Source organism: Acipenser ruthenus, chromosome 58 (genome assembly GCF_902713425.1).
Source record: "Acipenser ruthenus chromosome 58, fAciRut3.2 maternal haplotype, whole genome shotgun sequence".
In the NCBI taxonomy this organism is placed as follows: domain Eukaryota; kingdom Metazoa; phylum Chordata; class Actinopteri; order Acipenseriformes; family Acipenseridae; genus Acipenser; species Acipenser ruthenus.
In genome coordinates this window covers 4,738,829-4,757,813 of record NC_081246.1, presented here as the reverse complement: position 1 = coordinate 4,757,813, position 18,985 = coordinate 4,738,829, and the positions used below count along the sequence as shown (strand labels likewise).

The 18,985-nt window shown below is 48.8% G+C and overlaps 3 protein-coding genes and 1 pseudogene across 3 annotated transcripts; 1 reads left to right on the top strand and 3 right to left on the bottom strand.

Annotated features, from left to right (window-relative positions):
- The window catches only part of LOC117407743 (GTPase HRas-like), a 5,521-nt pseudogene extending 2,462 nt beyond the window's left edge, over nucleotides 1–3,059 (bottom strand).
- Nucleotides 3,060–5,554: 2,495 nt separating this feature from the next.
- LOC131724903 (zinc finger protein 316-like) lies at nucleotides 5,555–7,858 on the bottom strand. The gene is made up of 2 exons (XM_059017906.1): nucleotides 7,726–7,858; nucleotides 5,555–6,774 (listed from the first exon to the last, which is right to left on the bottom strand). The coding sequence occupies exon 2, from the start codon at nucleotides 6,770–6,772 to the stop codon at nucleotides 5,555–5,557; it is 1,218 nt and encodes a 405-aa protein (XP_058873889.1). The 5' UTR covers nucleotides 6,773–6,774; nucleotides 7,726–7,858.
- A 223-nt stretch (nucleotides 7,859–8,081) lies between these two features.
- Nucleotides 8,082–12,565, top strand: LOC131724922 (gastrula zinc finger protein XlCGF26.1-like). Its single transcript, XM_059017983.1, has 2 exons — nucleotides 8,082–8,207; nucleotides 10,117–12,565. The coding sequence occupies exon 2, from the start codon at nucleotides 10,164–10,166 to the stop codon at nucleotides 11,928–11,930; it is 1,767 nt and encodes a 588-aa protein (XP_058873966.1). The 5' UTR covers nucleotides 8,082–8,207; nucleotides 10,117–10,163; the 3' UTR covers nucleotides 11,931–12,565.
- Nucleotides 12,566–12,682: 117 nt separating this feature from the next.
- On the bottom strand, nucleotides 12,683–18,405 carry LOC131724972 (uncharacterized). The gene is made up of 3 exons (XM_059018158.1): nucleotides 17,215–18,405; nucleotides 16,308–16,460; nucleotides 12,683–13,689 (listed from the first exon to the last, which is right to left on the bottom strand). Exons 1-3 carry the CDS (start codon nucleotides 17,513–17,515, stop codon nucleotides 13,490–13,492), a joined length of 654 nt encoding a protein of 217 aa, XP_058874141.1. The 5' UTR covers nucleotides 17,516–18,405; the 3' UTR covers nucleotides 12,683–13,489.
- Between the last annotated feature and the right edge of the window lie 580 nt (nucleotides 18,406–18,985).

The following is an 18,985-nucleotide window of genomic DNA, read 5'->3' as shown; positions in this document are numbered from 1 at the left end:
GGAGTCAATACAGATGCACCTGCATATACACACACACACACACACACACACACACACACACACACACACACACACACACACACACACACTCCTGTATAGACACACTCGCACACACACACACACTCTCTCTCTTGTACACACACACACACACACACACACACACACACACACACACACACACACACACACTCCTGTATAGACACACTCGCACACACACACACACTCTCTCTCTCTCGTACACACGCACACACACTCGCACACACACACACCTGTAGAGGTGCACGTCCTCGAAGGACTTGGTGTTGTTGATTGCGAACACGCAGAGGAACCCCTCCCCCGTCCTCATGTACTGGTCCCGCATGGCGCTGTACTCCTCCTGCCCGGCCGTGTCCAGGATATCCAGCAGACACGTCTCCCCATCGATCACCACCTGCTTCCTGTACGAGTCCTGCAGCAGAGACCGTGCCAAGTCAGGGACTACAAACATGGACACCCGCACACAGGGAGCCGATTGGAACCGCCATCTTCACTGTAGTTCATTAACTGCCTCATTCACAAACACAGCATGGCGTCACAGAATATATGTGCCCCCCTGGATATTTGTTTCCCCAGGAACGAATAATCCGGACTATTGGTTCCTCTTTTGAATATTTGTACCCCCTAAATGTTTTCTAATAAAACTTGCCAAGTGTGTGTGTGTGTGTGTGTGTGTGTGTGTGTGCGTGTGTGTCAGTGTGCATGTGCCAGTGTGTGTGTGTCAGAGTGTGTGTGAGTCAGTGTGTGTGTGTGTGTGAGTGTGTGTGTCAGTGCGTGTCAGTGTGTGTGCGTCAGTGAGGGTTAGGGTTAGGGTTGTATTAGGGTTGGATTAGGGTTAGGAGGGTTGGGAGGGTTGGATTGGGGTTAGGGTTGGGAAGGTTGGATTGGGTTTAGGGTTAGGGTTAGGGTTGGATTAGGGTTAGGGTTGGGAGGGTTGGGAGGGTTGGATTGGGGTTAGGGTTGGGAAGGTTGGATTGGGTTTAGGGTTAGGGTTAGGGTTGGATTAGGGTTAGGGTTGGATTGGGAGGGGTGTGTGTGTGTGTGTGTCTCTGCGTCTCTCACCTCAATGGTGGGGTCGTACTCGTCCACGAAGTGATTCTGAATGAGTTGGATTGTGAGGGCGCTCTTCCCAACACCTCCTGCCCCCACAACCACCAGCTTGTACTCCGTCATCCCCTGAGGAGGGGGGGGGAGAGAGGAGAGATGAACGCGTGCTTCACTACATGAGCCCAACATTGACATGAAAAGAACACACTGATTTAAACACAACGACCACAAAGAGAGAGAGAGAGAGAGAGAGAGAGAGAGAGAGAGAGAGAGAGAGTGACACAAAGAGAAAGACACACACAGACAGACAGAGAGAGAGAGAGAGAGAGAGAGAGAGAGGAGAGAGAGTGACACAAAGAGAGAGAAACACACAAACAGAGAGAGAGAGAGAGAGACACACACAGACAAACAGAGACAGAGAGACACACACACACACAGAGCGACAGAGACAGACACACAGAGCGACAGAGACAGACAGACACACAGACAGACACACACACACACACACACACACAGCTGTACAAACTCCACAGCTCACCTCTACACATTTTTTACAATTGTTCCTAATCATTAAACCGCAGTCAATGTTAAAAAAAATAACTAACATTGTATTATTCAAAAGCAAGAAAAAGTAACGTGAAGACTAAAGACTTCAAAATACAGACAGAGACAGAGAGACAGACAGACAGAGAGACACAGAGACACACAGGCAGAGAGACAGAGAGACAGGCAGAGAGACAGAGAGACACACAGACAGACACACAAACAGGCAGAGAGACAGACAGGCAGAGAGACAGACACTGACACACAGACTGACACACAGAGCCCCACAATCCTGTTCAGTTTGACACGACAGTATAATGCCTTCTTGGTGTTAAATTTAGTTTTTAACAAACTTCATAGCAGTCTGTCTGTCTGTCTGCAGCTTTAATGAAGCTAAACTCTTTTCAGAATGTAGTAAACTAACACAGACCCCAAGAAGAAGGGATTATATTGTAGCGTCAAACTGAACAGGATTGTGGGGCTCTGTCTGTGTGTCTGTCTGTCTGTGTGTCTGTCTGCAGCTTTAATGAAACTAAACTCTTTTCAGAATGTAGTAAACTAACACAGACACCAAGAAGAAGGGATTATATTGTAGCGTCAAAACTGAACAGGATTGTGGGGCTCTGTCTGTCTGTCTGTCTGTCTGTCTGTCTGTCTGTCTGCAGCTTTAATGAAGCTAAACTAGATGTCTAAGACGCATCCGTTCCTCGTGGTTTGGTTAATTGAATCTCGCGATGTCGTCTCATTAATTAAATCAATCAAACTAGAAACACACCCTACCGGACAAACGTTCCGGCTAAACACGCCTTCCTGAAAGAATCGCTCGGAGAATATAAACTAAACACAGCCTGTCGAAAAACACACGCCCGCATTTACACAGCGTGAAAATGAACCCCACGCCGGCGCGGTAACTTACCGGATGACGTGCTGTCCCGTCCCGCAGAGACCCGCACGGACACGGTCACGGTCACGGACACGGACACGGACACGGACACGAATGAATGAATCGCAGCCCGCTCGCTTATCTGCCAGACTCCCGTGGTTTGGTTTTGTCGGATATAATTTCAAATAAACACAACATCAATTATAAACGCCGTTGTTTCTTTTATCGATGCATTTTTCTTATCCACAACCGCGTCCTGAATACAATAGTAGTAATAATAATAATAATAATAATAATAATAATAATAATAACGCTAACAAAAAAACACCTAATAACGCATTTAAACAAAGATCTTCAGTATTAAAACCGCAGTGTTGGCATTACTTTGACGTAAAAAAAAATATCCGGGTGCGCGAATCCTGCTATTAAACACTAAACACACAATCCTGGTTGTCGGATTATAATTATTATTTTTATTACAATTAAACACAGACCCGGTCGGCCGGAGTTTTTTTTTTCATTTCATTTTTATGTCCACTTCCTCTTACAGGCGGGAAAAGGAGGGGCTAAAAAGGAGGGGCGTGTTTAGAACTCCTTCAACCAATCCAGCGGCTCCCCTTCTCCTCCAGTCAGTATGCGGGAGATTCCTTCATCCAATCCGCTGCCTGCTTCTCATTCCGAATGCCGTTCGACTGCCTTTAAATCTCTTGACCGCCAATGGGGTGCGCGGGACTCGCTAACACAGCCCCCCCCCCCCGTAGTTCGGGTCAATGAGACGAGAGCTGGGGCAATACGAACTACAAACATGGAGGGCTGGTGCTGGGGCTCCTACAGGCACCGCCATCTTGATTGTAGTTTTTGTTATTATAACTAGTCAGAAACTCCATCTCGCAGTTCCAGGCACATCTAGGAGACTGAACGAGAAGAAACTACAAACATGGAGGCCTCATAGTGGGGCTTCTGTAGGCAGCGCCATCTTCAATGTAGTTTATCTTGACTCGAGTCGCAAAGCCACCACAGTTGAGTTACTAACAGTTATTAATGTTTGAAAACACAGCCAGAGAATGGCTGTTATTGATACAAGAGCAACACATCTCTACAGAGAATGGCTGTTATTGATACAAGAGAAACACATCTCCACAGAGAATGGCTGTTATTGATACAAGAGCAACACATCTCCACAGAGAATGGCTTTTATTGATACAAGAGAAACACATCTCCACAGAGAATGGCTTTTATTGATACAAGAGAAACACATCTCCACAGAGAATGGCTTTTATTGATACAAGAGCAACACATCTCTACAGAGAATGGCTGTTATTGATACAAGAGAAACACATCTCCACAGAGAATGGCTTTTATTGATTAACACACAGGCATCCCTTCATTTCAATCAATGAAACAAGAACACGTTTCAACATTACATTCTATCATATATTTATTTACCTCCTCCTCTCCCCCCTCCCTGTACCTTTGCATGACAGACCCTCCCTCCTCTCTCCTCCTCCCTCTCTCCTCCTCCCTCCTCTGTACCTCAGTTTCAGTTAATCTGTGGTGAGTCTCTTATGAAATGTTTCTAAGTGTCGGGCATCTCCCTCTAATCATGCTAACAGTGTGTTTCATTCTCAGCCTCTCAACACTCCTCTCCACACAGCAGAGTGCACTGATGCCAGCCCGATCAGACTCCACACTCCTCTCCACACAGCAGAGTGCACTGATGCCAGCCCGATCAGACTCCACCCTCCTCTCCACACAGCACAGTGCACTGATGCCAGCCCGATCAGACTCCACACTCCTCTCCACACAGCAGAGTGCACTGATGCCAGCCCGATCAGACTCCACACTCCTCTCCACACAGCAGAGTGCACTGATGCCAGCCCGATCAGACTCCACCCTCCTCTCCACACAGCAGAGTGCACTGATGCCAGCCCGATCAGACTCCACACTCCTCTCCACACAGCAGAGTGCACTGATGCCAGCCCGATCAGACTCCACACTCCTCTCCACACAGCAGAGTGCACTGATGCCAGCCCGATCAGACTCCACACTCCTCTCCACACAGCAGAGTGCACTGATGCCAGCCCGATCAGACTCCACACTCCTCTCCACACAGCACAGTGCACTGATGCCAGCCCGATCAGATCTGCCCTCCTCTCCACACAGCAGAGTGCACTGATGCCAGCCCGATCAGACTCCACACTCCTCTCCACACAGCAGAGTGCACTGATGCCAGCCCGATCAGACTCCACACTCCTCTCCACACAGCACAGTGCACTGATGCCAGCCCGATCAGACCCCACACTCCTCTCCACACAGCACAGTGCACTGATGCCAGCCCGATCAGACCCCACACTCCTCTCCACACAGCACAGTGCACTGATGCCAGCCCGATCAGACTCCACACTCCTCTCCACACAGCAGAGTGCACTGATGCCAGCCCGATCAGACTCCACACTCCTCTCCACACAGCACAGTGCACTGATGCCAGCCCGATCAGACTCCACACTCCTCTCCACACAGCAGAGTGCACTGATGCCAGCCCGATCAGACTCCACACTCCTCTCCACACAGCAGAGTGCACTGATGCCAGCCCGATCAGACTCCACACTCCTCTCCACACAGCAGAGTGCACTGATGCCAGCCCGATCAGACTCCACACTCCTCTCCACACAGCAGAGTGCACTGATGCCAGCCCGATCAGACTCCACCCTCCTCTCCACACAGCAGAGTGCACTGATGCCAGCCCGATCAGACTCCACCCTCCTCTCCACACAGCACAGTGCACTGATGCCAGCCCGATCAGACTCCACACTCCTCTCCACACAGCAGAGTGCACTGATGCCAGCCCGATCAGACCCCACACTCCTCTCCACACAGCAGAGTGCACTGATGCCAGCCCGATCAGACTCCACACTCCTCTCCACACAGCAGAGTGCACTGATGCCAGCCCGATCAGATCTGCCCTGTTTGCCTGGGTGTCCCATGTGCTGCCCCCCCCCCCTCCACTCCCCCCCAGCCCCGGTCTCTGTTCTGCGTGACGGGAGGCTACGCCCGAGACTCATGGATCTGCCTGTGCATCCGCAGATCATCCTGCAGCTTGAAGCCCTTCCCACAGTCTGCACAGCGATAGGGCTTGAGCCCCGCCCCCGGCCCCACCCCCACCCCAGACCACGCCCCCAACTCCGCCCCCAGCCCAGCCCCCGCCGGCACTCTCTCAGCACTGTGGATTCTCTGGTGCTGGCTCAGGTGCCCCAGCCTGTAGAAGCTGTCTCCGCACTCGCTGCACAGGTAGCAGCTCTGCTGGCCAGTGTGGCTCGCCCTCTCGTGCTCCCGCAGCTGCCCCAGCTGGTAGAAGGTGGCCCCGCAGGGCCCGCAGCGGTGTGGCTCCCGGGCGTGGGCGTGCCGGTGGTAGCGCAGGGCCCCCGAGCCGCGGAAGCGCTTGCCGCACTGGGGGCAGGGGTAGGGCTTGTCTCCGGTGTGGGTGAGCCGGTGTGTGTTCAGGATGCGCCGCTGGGTGAAGCTCTTCCCGCAGTCGCTGCACTGGTACGGGCGCTCCCCGCTGTGGCTGCGCCGGTGCACCGTCACCGTGTACCGCCGGCTGAATGACTTGCCACAGTCCGGGCAGCGGTGGAGGGGCCTGGGGGGGGCTGCGGTGACCTGCTCTCCCGGTCCCTGTCCCTCTACATCCTCCCCTCCCTCTCCTCCCTCCTCTCCTCCCTCTACATCCTCCCCTCCCTCTCCTCCCTCCTCTCCTCCCTCTACATCCTCCTCTCCCGGTCCCTGTCCCTCTACATCCTCCCCTCCCTCTCCTCCCTCCTCTCCTCCCTCTACATCCTCCCCTCCCTCTCCTCCCTCCTCTCCTCCCTCTACATCCTCCTCTCCCTCTCCTCCCTCCTCTCCTCCCTCTACATTCTCCTCTCCTGGTCCCTGTCCCTCTACATCCTCCTCTCCCTCTCCTCCCTCCTCATCTCCCTCTCCCTCTCCCACTCCTCCCTCTCTCTTCACATCCTCCTCTTTGATGTGAGTCCAGCCCAGTTCAGTCCTGTGGTCTGTGTGTTCAAACACAGCCTCCTCTCTCTCTCCCTCCTCTCCTCCCTCTCTCTTCACATCCTCCTCTTTGATGTGAATCCAGCCCAGTTCAGTCCTGTCCCGCGCGATGAGGTCCTGTTTGATTTGGGGCTCCCCCTCCACGCGCCCCAGTTGAGGCTCCAGCGGCTCCTCTTTGATTGGAGTGCGGCCCCTCTCTACCACAACAGCGGACATCTCTATCAGGAGAGAGGACGAGAGTCAGCAACACTGAAGGACTTCATGATAATAATAATAATAATAATAATAATAATAATAATAATAATAATAATAATACACATTTATAAAGATTACAAAAATAATTTAGGATCCGGGATTGGACTTTATTTTCAGGACGTTTCGGGCAAAAGCCCTTCTTCAGCTGTTCAAAAAGAATTGTAATTATACAAAAATTCTGAGGATGACGTCATGATTATGAGAATAGAACGTTCATTCCCAGAGGTTCCGAAGTTTCCGAGCAACATCTGTTCCACAACACTCACTGATCAATTGATTTGAATAACAACAGGTTTACTGCATTGGGTTTTATAGAGAGAGGGAGGAGAGACAGAGAGGAGAGAGAGAGGAGTGGAGAGAGGAGGGGAAAGCAGAGATCATACCAGGGGTGAGAGAGAGAGAGAGAGAGAAGGGGAAAGCAGAGATCATACCAGGAGAGAGAGAGAGAGAGAGAGAGAGAGAGAGAGAGAGAGAGAGAGAGAGAGAGAGGGGAAAGCAGAGATCATACCAGGGGTGAGAGAGAGAGAGAGAGAGAGAGAGAGAGATGTGTCCTTTAACATACGACAGTATTTACAATACAAACATTGTCTTTGATAGAACTTGTACTTGTTGTGATCCTAGCTTGTTGCCTCCCAGTTCATGTTGTATTCTATTATTATTATTATTATTATTATTATTAATATTATTATTATTATTATTATGTGCCCTGACTGTAACTCTATTTCAATATGAATCTTGCACAGTAACCCTGGACTGCCCTGTAGCGCCGGTGCGAGTCGCATTTTATAAAGCCGGCGTCTGCCGCATAAATCAAAGCGATACTTAAATAAAAACCGATACAAAACGCCCAGATAAAGAAGGCGCTCAAACACCCCCCCCCCCCCCCCCCCTTTGAACCGCGTTTCAGCACTGACCGTGGAGGACAGCGCGGTGTTGAACTCTCCTAGTTTACAATCCGCAGGCGGGCGGGTTTAATACATGAAAACAGAACAGACCGCTATAAGAGAAAACAAAGCGGCGACTTCTGCGAACGAAACGCGGATCAGCGACCGCAGAACTACAGCAAGCCACGGCGGACAAACTACCGGCGCGTTGAGAAAGCACCCAGGGGCGGGGCCGAGCCGTGGCGTCACCGAGGGGGTGGGGGTTAAAAGAACAGGCCGGCGTTTATTGGCTACAGAAACGCTCTGAAACCCAGCTTGCGAGATTGATTGGCTGGCTTTGTCTCCCTCTGTCGAAGCGAGGGCGGGATCGCGACGAGAGGAGGAGGAGGAGGAGGAGGAGGAGCGGTTTAGATGTGAAATAAAGATCGCTTGAGATCGACTGAATAAATAAATAAGCGCACAGTTCACGCCGATCGAGGGGAGATACTGCGGGAGGAGAGCGAGAGACGGGGGTAAGGAAGCATTGAAAATGCATCTATCGGCGAGCTCAGCAAGTAACCAGACAGTCACGAATGATTAAGCTGTGCTCGCCTCATTCACAAATCAAATACACCGTTTGTGTGACGTGGTTAATAATTCAGATTCTGCAAGCCGGTATCTCGCGTGTTGAAATGGAACTAGCTGATAGATTATTTTTTTGAACGATTTGGTTGGATTTTAATAGAACTTGTGTATTTACGTAACATGCATTATACAAATCAAAATATGCAGTTTTGCATGCGAACGACACCGAGTGTGTGATTGATGGTATTCACGCAGTCAAACGGGGTTCTGTTAACGGAGAAAACAAAACGTACAGTGCGTGAATGAGCCCGACGAGCCTTCAAAGGGTTAAACTGCCTTGGAATTCCCGGAAACGCAGCGCTGCCTGCTTCATGTGACGTAACTTGCTTCCATTGAAGAGCGTTTGTATGAAGCGCGACGCTCACGTGAGGAGCGCGCTGCTTTCCACTGAGGTCGCGCTGCTGTTATAAAGCGTTTCCTAATAGAGGAAGCTGCGGGTTTTAGGGGTGGACGAGCCCCACGTGCAGGCATTCTGGGAGTGGCGGCAGTCTGTTGAATGAACCTGCAGGGGAGTTCATATTACAGCCTTGACATGCACATTTAAATAACATTGGATTCATACCGTTCTCTAAGTGTGTGACTTCCGCAGAAATTCAAATGAAAGCGCTTTGCATGCAGTCTGAAATGACAAATCTACCAACAGGGCTGGGAATCAGACTCCCGCTGCACAGCAGTGTGATCCAGTCCTGGTTTCACTGGGAGTTTAATAATCAGACACACCTGAGCTTGTTAGCTAGACACACTGGGGGCTGATCAAGCTGCTAGTAAAACCTGGACTGGGTGACACTGCTGTGGAATAGGAGTCTGATTCCCAGCCCTCTTTCAGAAGGGATCAGCATCACTCACAGGAAGTCCCTGAGATGGACAGAGCTCCATGCATCCCACAGCTTCCGATTCGAATGACTCTGCAGTGTGACTGTGTTTACACCATCACTGTCCACAGTGACTCTGCAGTGTGACTGTGTTTACAGCATCACGGTCCACAGTGACTCTGCAGTGTGACTGTGTTTACACCATCACAGTCCACAGTGACTCTGCAGTGTGACTGTGTTTACAGCATCACGGTCCACAGTGACTCTGCAGTGTGACTGTGTTTACAGCATCCCGGTCCACAGTGACTCTGCAGTGTGACTGTGTTTACAGCATCCCGGTCCACAGTGACTCTGCAGTGTGACTGTGTTTACAGCATCCCGGTCTACAGTGACTCTGCAGTGTGACTGTGTTTACAGCATCCCGGTCCACAGTGACTCTGCAGTGTGACTGTGTTTACAGCATTGCGGTCCACAGTGACTCTGCAGTGTGACTGTGTTTACAGCATCCCGGTCCACAGTGACTCTGCAGTGTGACTGTGTTTACAGCATCCCGGTCCACAGTGACTCTGCAGTGTGACTGTGTTTACAGCATCCCGGTCCACAGTGACTCTGCAGTGTGACTGTGTTTACAGCATCACGGTCCACAGTGACTCTGCAGTGTGACTGTGTTTACAGCGTCCCGGTCCACAGTGACTCTGCAGCGTGACTGTGTTTACAGCATCCCGGTCCACAGTGACTCTGCAGCGTGACTGTGTTTACAGCATCACGGTCCACAGTGACTCTGCAGTGTGACTGTGTTTACAGCATCACGGTCCACAGTGACTCTGCAGTGTGTCTGTGTTTACAGCATCACGGTCCACAGTGACTCTGCAGTGTGACTGTGTTTACAGCATCACGGTCACTAAAGGGTTATAATAAATGTTTATTATGGGATGCTTTTTCATTTCATGTGTTAAATGATAAAAACTTACTTTCTGTTTTCCAGGCATTGATCCGAAACTGGAATATCGGGACAGAAGGCAAGCCTCAGAAATGGCATCTTCTCACATTAAAGGGGAGGCGACTGAACTGGAACCTGTGTCCATTAAAGGGGAGGCCCCTGAACTAGAACCTGTCTGCATTAAAGGGGAGGCCCCTGAACTAGAACCTGTGTCCATTAAAGGGGAGGCCCCTGAACTAGAACCTGTGTCCATTAAAGGGGAGGCCCCTGAACTAGAACCTGTGTCCATTAAAGGGGAGGCCCCTGAACTAGAACCTGTCTGCATTAAAGGGGAGGCCCCTGAACTAGAACCTGTGTCCATTAAAGGGGAGGCCCCTGAACTAGAACCTGTGTCCATTAAAGGGGAGTCCCCTGAACTAGAACCTGTCTGCATTAAAGGGGAGGCCCCTGAACTAGAACCTGTCTGCATTAAAGGGGAGGCCCATGAACTGGAACCTGTCCCAATTAAAAGGGAGGCCCCTGAACTAGAACCTGTGTCCATTAAAGGGGAGGCCCCTGAACTAGAACCTGTGTCCATTAAAGGGGAGGCCCCTGAACTAGAACCTGTCCCAATTAAAAGGGAGGCCCCTGAACTAGAACCTGTCTACATTAAAGGGGAGGCCCCTGAACTGCTACCTGTTAAACCAGCAGTATCTGAGAATGAGGCTTTATTATATGAAGCAGCGTTAGGGAAAAGACACCAGCGAATTCACACAGGAGAGAAACCGTATCGCTGCGCTGACTGTGGGAAGAGTTTCACTCAATTTAGAGTTCTTAAAAGACACCAGCAGATTCACACGGGAGAGAAACCGTATCGCTGCGCTGACTGTGGGAAGAGTTTCACTCAATTTAGAGTTCTTAAAAGACACCAGCAGATTCACACGGGAGAGAAACCGTATCGCTGTGCTGACTGTGGGAAGAGTTTCACTCAATTTAGAGTTCTTAAAAGACACCAGCAGATTCACACGGGAGAGAAACCGTATCGCTGTGCTGACTGTGGGAAGAGTTTCACTCAATTTAGAGTTCTTAAAAGACACCAGCAGATTCACACGGGAGAGAAACCGTATCGCTGTGCTGACTGTGGGAAGAGTTTCACTCAATTTAGAGTTCTTAAAAGACACCAGCAGATTCACACGGGAGAGAAACCGTATCGCTGCGCTGACTGTGGGAAGAGTTTCACTCAATTTAGAGTTCTTAAAAGACACCAGCAGATTCACACGGGAGAGAAACCGTATCGCTGCGCTGAGTGTGGGAAGAGTTTCACTCAATTTAGAGTTCTTAAAAGACACCAGCAGATTCACACAGGAGAGAAACCGTATCGCTGCGCTGACTGTGGGAAGAGTTTCACTCAATTACAAAGCCTGAAACTTCACCAGCGAATCCACACAGGAGAGAAACCGCATCGCTGTGCTGAGTGCGGGAAGAGCTTCACTCAATTTGGAGTTCTTAAAAGACACGGTCTAGTTCACACAGGAGAGAAACCGTATCGCTGCGCTGACTGTGGGAGCAACTTCACTCAGTCAGAACATCTTAAAAGACACCAGCGAATTCACACAGGCGAGAAACCGCACCGCTGTGATCAATGCGGGAAGAGCTTCCATCACTTACAAAATCTTCAAACGCACCAACAGATTCACACAGGAGAGAAACCGTACCACTGCACTGAGTGTGGGAGAAGCTTCAGTCAGTTACAGTATCTTAAAAGACACCAGAGAATTCACACAGGAGAGAAACCGTATGTCTGCGCTGACTGTGGGAGGAGCTTCAGACAGTTACAGTATCTTAAAAGACACCAGAGAGTTCACACAGGAGAGAACTGATACCCTTTAAGAAATGTACAATATCTTAACAGAATGAGAGGAAGTAACCATGACGATGTAGTGAAAGAGGATATTTAAATATCAGGAGAGATTGTGGAAGTCAGGAATGACGTGGCAGCAGCCCGTTCTGAAGTGAGGCAGCGGCGCTTCACGGGTCACTGCGAAGGGATTCAGGACATCCTCCCTTGCGATTCACTCCCGGGGCGTGCGATTCAGGTTCACTGACGACATCTTCACAACGAGACCGGCTGATTTATCTAGAAGAACGTTCTGCTCTAGATATCCAGAGCACGGCATTCTCATCTGTGGACCAGACGCGGAATCAGAATACGAGAGAGATTGATAATAAATGATTCCTCTCAGTATTGGAGAAATAAATCATTTGATTCTGTCAAGGCGGGCGGCTGCATGGAAACACAAGAAGCACCCAAACTCTGAAAACGGTAAATCACACCGAAGGGCTCACAGAACCCCATTATTACATTCGTTTCAGTTAGGAAGATGATATCTAAAATCTCTTGCAGTATTTTTTCGTGCATCCCCAGTTTCCGATGAGCTGTCGTGGAGGTGTGATAAAGGGGCTTATCATTTTCTGTTTGTTTTCCATGTAATTCATTGAATCGTCTTTCATTATTCTTGCTCCTAATAAAAAAAAAAAAACACATAAAAGGCTGTTCTTAGTCCAAGTCAGAAACTATGTGCTGTGAGTTTGTGATTCATAGAGATTATAATGATTCATGTCCAAACAGCAATTCAGAATTTAACATCGTCCCTTTATTGATTCCAGTATGCAAGATTTACACACACGACATTTAAAATTCATACACAATAATGCATCTCCTGTTCTTACAGTCTCACACAGACAGGTTTATAAAGGATAGCAATGTTTCTGTATCTCTGAGAGTCTCACACACAGGTTTATAAAGGATAGCAATGTTTCTGTATCTCTGAGAGTCTCACACAGACAGGTTTATAAAGGATTCAATGTTTCTGTATCTCTGAGAGTCTCACACAGACAGGTTTATAAAGGATACAATGTTTCTGTATCTCTGAGAGTCTCACACAGACAGACAGGTTTATAAAGGATAGCAATGTTTCTGTATCTCTGAGAGTCTCACACAGACAGGTTTATAAAGGATAGCAATGTTTCTGTATCTCTGAGAGTCTCACACACACAGGTTTATAAAGGATAGCAATGTTTCTGTATCTCTGAGAGTCTCACACACACAGGTTTATAAAGGATACAATGTTTCTGTATCTCTGAGAGTCTCACACACACAGGTTTATAAAGGATTCAATGTTTCTGTATCTCTGAGAGTCTCACACAGACAGGTTTATAAAGGATTCAATGTTTCTGTATCTCTGAGAGTCTCACACACAGGTTTATAAAGGATAGCAATGTTTCTGTATCTCTGAGAGTCTCACACAGACAGACAGGTTTATAAAGGATAGCAATGTTTCTGTATCTCTGAGAGTCTCACACAGACAGGTTTATAAAGGATTCAATGTTCCTGTATCTCTCAGGTATTCTGATCCATTTCCAGTCGAAAGGTTTGTTTTTAGATGAAGTTCCGCTGCAGATCCGAAGCGGAGATGATCTCTAACTGGTCTGTGGATGCCCTGAGTCTCTGTGGGGAGACTGGGAGCACTGGGGGCTCGGATTCAAGTACTGGGATTGTGGAGGGCTGGGAGGAGGAGCCATAGTACTGATGGAGAGGCGTCAAAACCAACCGACTGCCAGAGAAGTAGAGGGAGGAGTCTGAAGATAGAGAGAGGGGAGGAGAGAGGGCAGGTTAATGTTTGTGTGTGTATATGTGTGTGTGTGCGTATGTGTGTCACCTGTCTCTAGAGTGGAGAGGAGAGAGGGCAGGTTAGTGTGTGTGTGTGTGTGTGTGTCTCACCTGTCTCTTCAGTGAGTTGATGGTGTGAGTATGGGTTAGGGTTAGAGGATGGAGAGGAGGGAGGGCAGGTTAGTGTGTGTGTGTGTCTCACCTGTCTCTTCAGTGAGTTGATGGTGTGAGTATGGGTTAGGGTTAGTGGATGGAGAGGAGGGAGGGCAGGTTAGTGTGTGTGTGTGTCTCACCTGTCTCTTCAGTGAGTTGGCGGTGTGAGTATGGGTTAGGGTTAGTGGATGGAGAGGAGAGAGGGCAGGTTAGTGTGTGTGTGTGTGTGTGTGTCTCACCTGTCTCTTCAGTGAGTTGGCGGTGTGAGTATGGGTTAGGGTTAGTGGATGGAGAGGAGAGAGGGCAGGTTAGTGTGTGTGTGTGTGTCTCACCTGTCTCTTCAGTGAGTTGATGGTGTGAGTATGGGTTAGGGTTAGAGGATGGAGAGGAGAGAGGGCAGGTTAGTGTGTGTGTGTGTGTGTGTGTCTCACCTGTCTCTTCAGTGAGTTGGCGGTGTGAGTATGGGTTAGGGTTAGTGGATGGAGAGGAGAGAGGGCAGGTTAGTGTGTGTGTGTGTCTCACCTGTCTCTTCAGTGAGTTGGCGGTGTGAGTATGGGTTAGGGTTAGAGGATGGAGAGGAGGGAGGGCAGGTTAGTGTGTGTGTGTGTGTGTGTGTGTGTCTCACCTGTCTCTTCAGTGAGTTGGCGGTGTGAGTATGGGTTAGGGTTAGTGGATGGAGAGGAGAGAGGGCAGGTTAGTGTGTGTGTGTGTCTCACCTGTCTCTTCAGTGAGTTGATGGTGTGAGTATGGGTTAGGGTTAGTGGATGGAGAGGAGAGAGGGCAGGTTAGTGTGTGTGTGTGTCTCACCTGTCTCTTCAGTGAGTTGGCGGTGTGAGTATGGGTTAGGGTTAGAGGATGGAGAGGAGGGAGGGCAGGTTAGTGTGTGTGTGTGTGTCTCACCTGTCTCTTCAGTGAGTTGATGGTGTGAGTATGGGTTAGGGTTAGTGGATGGAGAGGAGAGAGGGCAGGTTAGTGTGTGTGTGTGTGTCTCACCTGTCTCTTCAGTGAGTTGATGGTGTGAGTATGGGTTAGGGTTAGAGGATGGAGAGGAGAGGGCAGGTTAATGTGTGTGTGTGTGTGTGTGTCTCACCTGTCTCTTCAGTGAGTTGATGGTGTGAGTATGGGTTAGGGTTAGTGGATGGAGAGGAGAGAGGGCAGGTTAGTGTTTGTGTGTGTGTCTCACCTGTCTCTTCAGTGAGTTGATGGTGTGAGTATGGGTTAGGGTTAGTGGATGGAGAGGAGGGAGCGCAGGTTAGTGTGTGTGTGTGTCTCACCTGTCTCTTCAGTGAGTTGATGGTGTGAGTATGGGTTAGGGTTAGTGGATGGAGAGGAGAGAGGGCAGGTTAGTGTGTGTGTGTGTGTGTCTCACCTGTCTCTTCAGTGAGTTGGCGGTGTGAGTATGGGTTAGGGTTAGAGGATGGAGAGGAGGGAGGGCAGGTTAGTGTGTGTGTGTGTGTGTGTGTCTCACCTGTCTCTTCAGTGAGTTGATGGTGTGAGTATGGGTTAGGGTTAGTGGATGGATAGGAGAGAGGGCAGGTTAGTGTGTGTGTGTGTGTGTGTGTGTGTGTCTCACCTGTCTCTTCAGTGAGTTGATGGTGTGAGTATGGGTTAGGGTTAGTGGATGGAGAGGAGAGAGGGCAGGTTAGTGTGTGTGTGTGTGTGTGTGTCTCACCTGTCTCTTCAGTGAGTTGATGGTGTGAGTATGGGTTAGGGTTAGAGGATGGAGAGGAGAGAGGGCAGGTTAGTGTGTGTGTGTGTCTCACCTGTCTCTTCAGTGAGTTGGCGGTGTGAGTATGGGTTAGGGTTAGTGGATGGAGAGGAGAGAGGGCAGGTTAGTGTGTGTGTGTGTGTGTGTGTGTGTGTGTCTCACCTGTCTCTTCAGTGAGTTGGTGGTGTGAGTATGGGTTAGGGTTAGTGGATGGAGAGGAGAGAGGGCAGGTTAGTGTGTGTGTGTGTCTCACCTGTCTCTTCAGTGAGTTGGTGGTGTGAGTATGGGTTAGGGTTAGTGGATGGAGAGGAGAGAGGGCAGGTTAGTGTGTGTGTGTGTCTCACCTGTCTCTTCAGTGAGTTGATGGTGTGAGTATGGGTTAGGGTTAGAGGATGGAGAGGAGGGAGGGCAGGTTAGTGTGTGTGTGTGTGTGTGTGTGTGTGTCTCACCTGTCTCTTCAGTGAGTTGGCGGTGTGAGTATGGGTTAGGGTTAGAGGATGGAGAGGAGAGAGGGCAGGTTAGTGTGTGTGTGTGTGTCTCACCTGTCTCTTCAGTGAGTTGGTGGTGTGAGTATGGGTTAGGGTTAGTGGATGGAGAGGAGAGAGGGCAGGTTAGTGTGTGTGTGTGTCTCACCTGTCTCTTCAGTGAGTTGATGGTGTGAGTATGGGTTAGGGTTAGTGGATGGAGAGGAGAGAGGGCAGGTTAGTGTGTGTGTGTGTGTCTCACCTGTCTCTTCAGTGAGTTGGCGGTGTGAGTATGGGTCTCTCCCAGTAACCCTGCTGTAAACACAGTAGATGATTCCCAGTACAGTCCCAATTCCCACTGCCGCCGCTAGGAACACCAGCACTGGACTCCCATTGGAAGAGCGAAGACGGCCGTCTGATCCAGGAGAGACAAGAGACCAATTACCACACTGCACTGTGCTGTGCTTTACTATGAGACCCTTTATAAGGGTTAGTTTACCCTGTCTTTAATATGCGTTACCAGACCTCTCTGTGCTTTACAATGCTTCCCTATGCTTTACCAGACCTCTCTGTGCTTTACAATGCTTCCCTGTGCTTTACCAGACCCCTCTGTGCTTTACAATGCTTCCCTATGCTTTACCAGACCTCTCTGTGCTTTACAATGCTTCCCTATGCTTTACCAGACCTCTCTGTGCTTTACAATGCTTCCCTATGCTTTACCAGACCTCTCTGTGCTTTACAATGCTTCCCAATGCTTTACCAGACCTCTCTGTCCTTTACAATGCTTCCCTATGCTTTACCACACCTCTCTGTGCTTTACAATGCTTCCCTATGCTTTACCAGACCTCTCTGTGCTTTACAATGCTTCCCTATGCTTTACCAGACCTCTTTGTGCTTTACAATGCTTCCCTATGCTTTACCAGACCTCTCTGTGCTTTACAATGCTTCCCTATGCTTTACAATGCTTCCCTATGCTTTACCAGACCTCTCTGTGCTTTACAATGCTTCCCTATGCTTTACCAGACCTCTCTGTGCTTTACAATGCTTCCCTATGCTTTACCAGACCTCTCTGTGCTTTACAATGCTTCCCTATGCTTTGCCATGCTTTATGCTTTATTACACTGTGAGTTTGTTCACCCTGTTTAATTTTTTTTATAAGGTTAACTTGCCTTCAGATTTCTCCTGTTCTTTCATTTCAGTGTTCTCTGTTTTATATTCTTCTACCTCACTTCCTGTGTCTGTCAGACTCACAGGAAGTAGATGGGTGGGGCCTGAGGTCAGGATCTTGACGGAATCCAGTGCTGGGGGGGTGGGGCTTGCGGTATCGACCAATGAAGGCGCAGGATACAAGCCGGTGGGCGTGTCTGTGAGGTTGCCTGCCTGTAGTTGGCTGTATGGTAAGGTCACAACCGCAGGGTGAAAGGTCACGAGGAGACAGGCAGCCAGTGGGAGAGAAGCCGCTTTGATCATTGTTTTGAAATGTGGATGAGAAACCAAGCCAGTGTGAAGATCCAGTCCGAATCTTTTCTTCAGATAAAGAGCAGCTTGTATCTAACTGTGTGAAAGAAAGGATGAAGAAAGAAGGAACCAGGGGAGGAACAAGTGAAAACAGACAGACTCCTGCTCCCTATTGACAGTGCTGTGTCAGATCACAGACACCTCTCTGTGCTTTACAATGCTTCCCTATGCTTTACCAGACCTCTCTGTGCTTTACAATGCTTCCCTATGCTTTACCAGACCTCTCTGTGCTTTACAATGCTTCCCTATGCTTTACCAGACCTCCCTGTGCTTTACAATGCTTCCCTATGCTTTACCAGACCTCTCTGTACTTTACAATGCTTCCCTATGCTTTACCAGACCTCTCTGTGCTTTACAATGCTTCCCTATGTTTTACCAGACCTCTCTGTGCTTTACAATGCTTCCCTATGCTTTACCAGACCTCTCTGTGCTTTACAATGCTTCCCTGTGCTTTACCACACCTCTCTGTGCTTTACAATGCTTCTCTATGCTTTACCAGACCTCTCTGTGCTTTACAATGCTTCCCTATGCTTTACCAGACCTCTCTGTGCTTTACAATGCTTCCCTATGCTTTACCACACCTCTCTGTGCTTTACAATGCTTCCCTATGCTTCACCAGACCTCTCTGTGCTTTACAATGCTTCCCTATGCTTTACCAGACCTCTCTGTGCTTTACAATGCTTCCCTATGCTTTATCAGACCTCTCTGTGCTTTACAATGCTTCCCTATGCTTTACCACACCTCTCTGTGCTTTACAATGCTTCCCTATGCTTTACCAGACCTCTCTGTGCTTTACAATGCTTCCCTATGCTTTACCAGACCTCTCTGTGCTTTACAATGCTTCCCTGTGCTTTACCAGACTGTGCTTTACAATGCTTCCCAATTAAACGATGTTCGTGGCGTATGACTCACTGCCCAACATTCAGATAACAAGCTAGCTAATATTATTATTATTATTATTATTATTATTATTATTATTATTATTATTATTATTATTATTATTATTACTACATGCACGCTTTGAATAGCCAATAGACTATAAATATGTAACCTGCTTCAGTGTCTGTCGTGGTTGTTCAATGTCATTCACTTGTTTAAATACAGCACTGTTTAGAAGGAAAGCGGCTGTGTTTGCACGGCAGTGATATTCTCTGCTGTAGAGGAGATGAAAAGTATATACACATACACACATATCATTTGGTAGCAGTCAAAGTGAAGTTTGTATGTCTGTTAAAAAGTAAATAATAATGTCACCTTTCCACGATTTTAAAGCAAATATCCGGGTTGTTTACTCACCTGTGTTTAAGGTGTGTCTCTCAGTGTGAGTCTGATATAAATAACTGAGAAGAAAACACATGCTGAGCAACCAACTACCCTCCAGAGAATAAACCAGGGAGGAGAGAGAGAGGAGAGGAGAGAGGA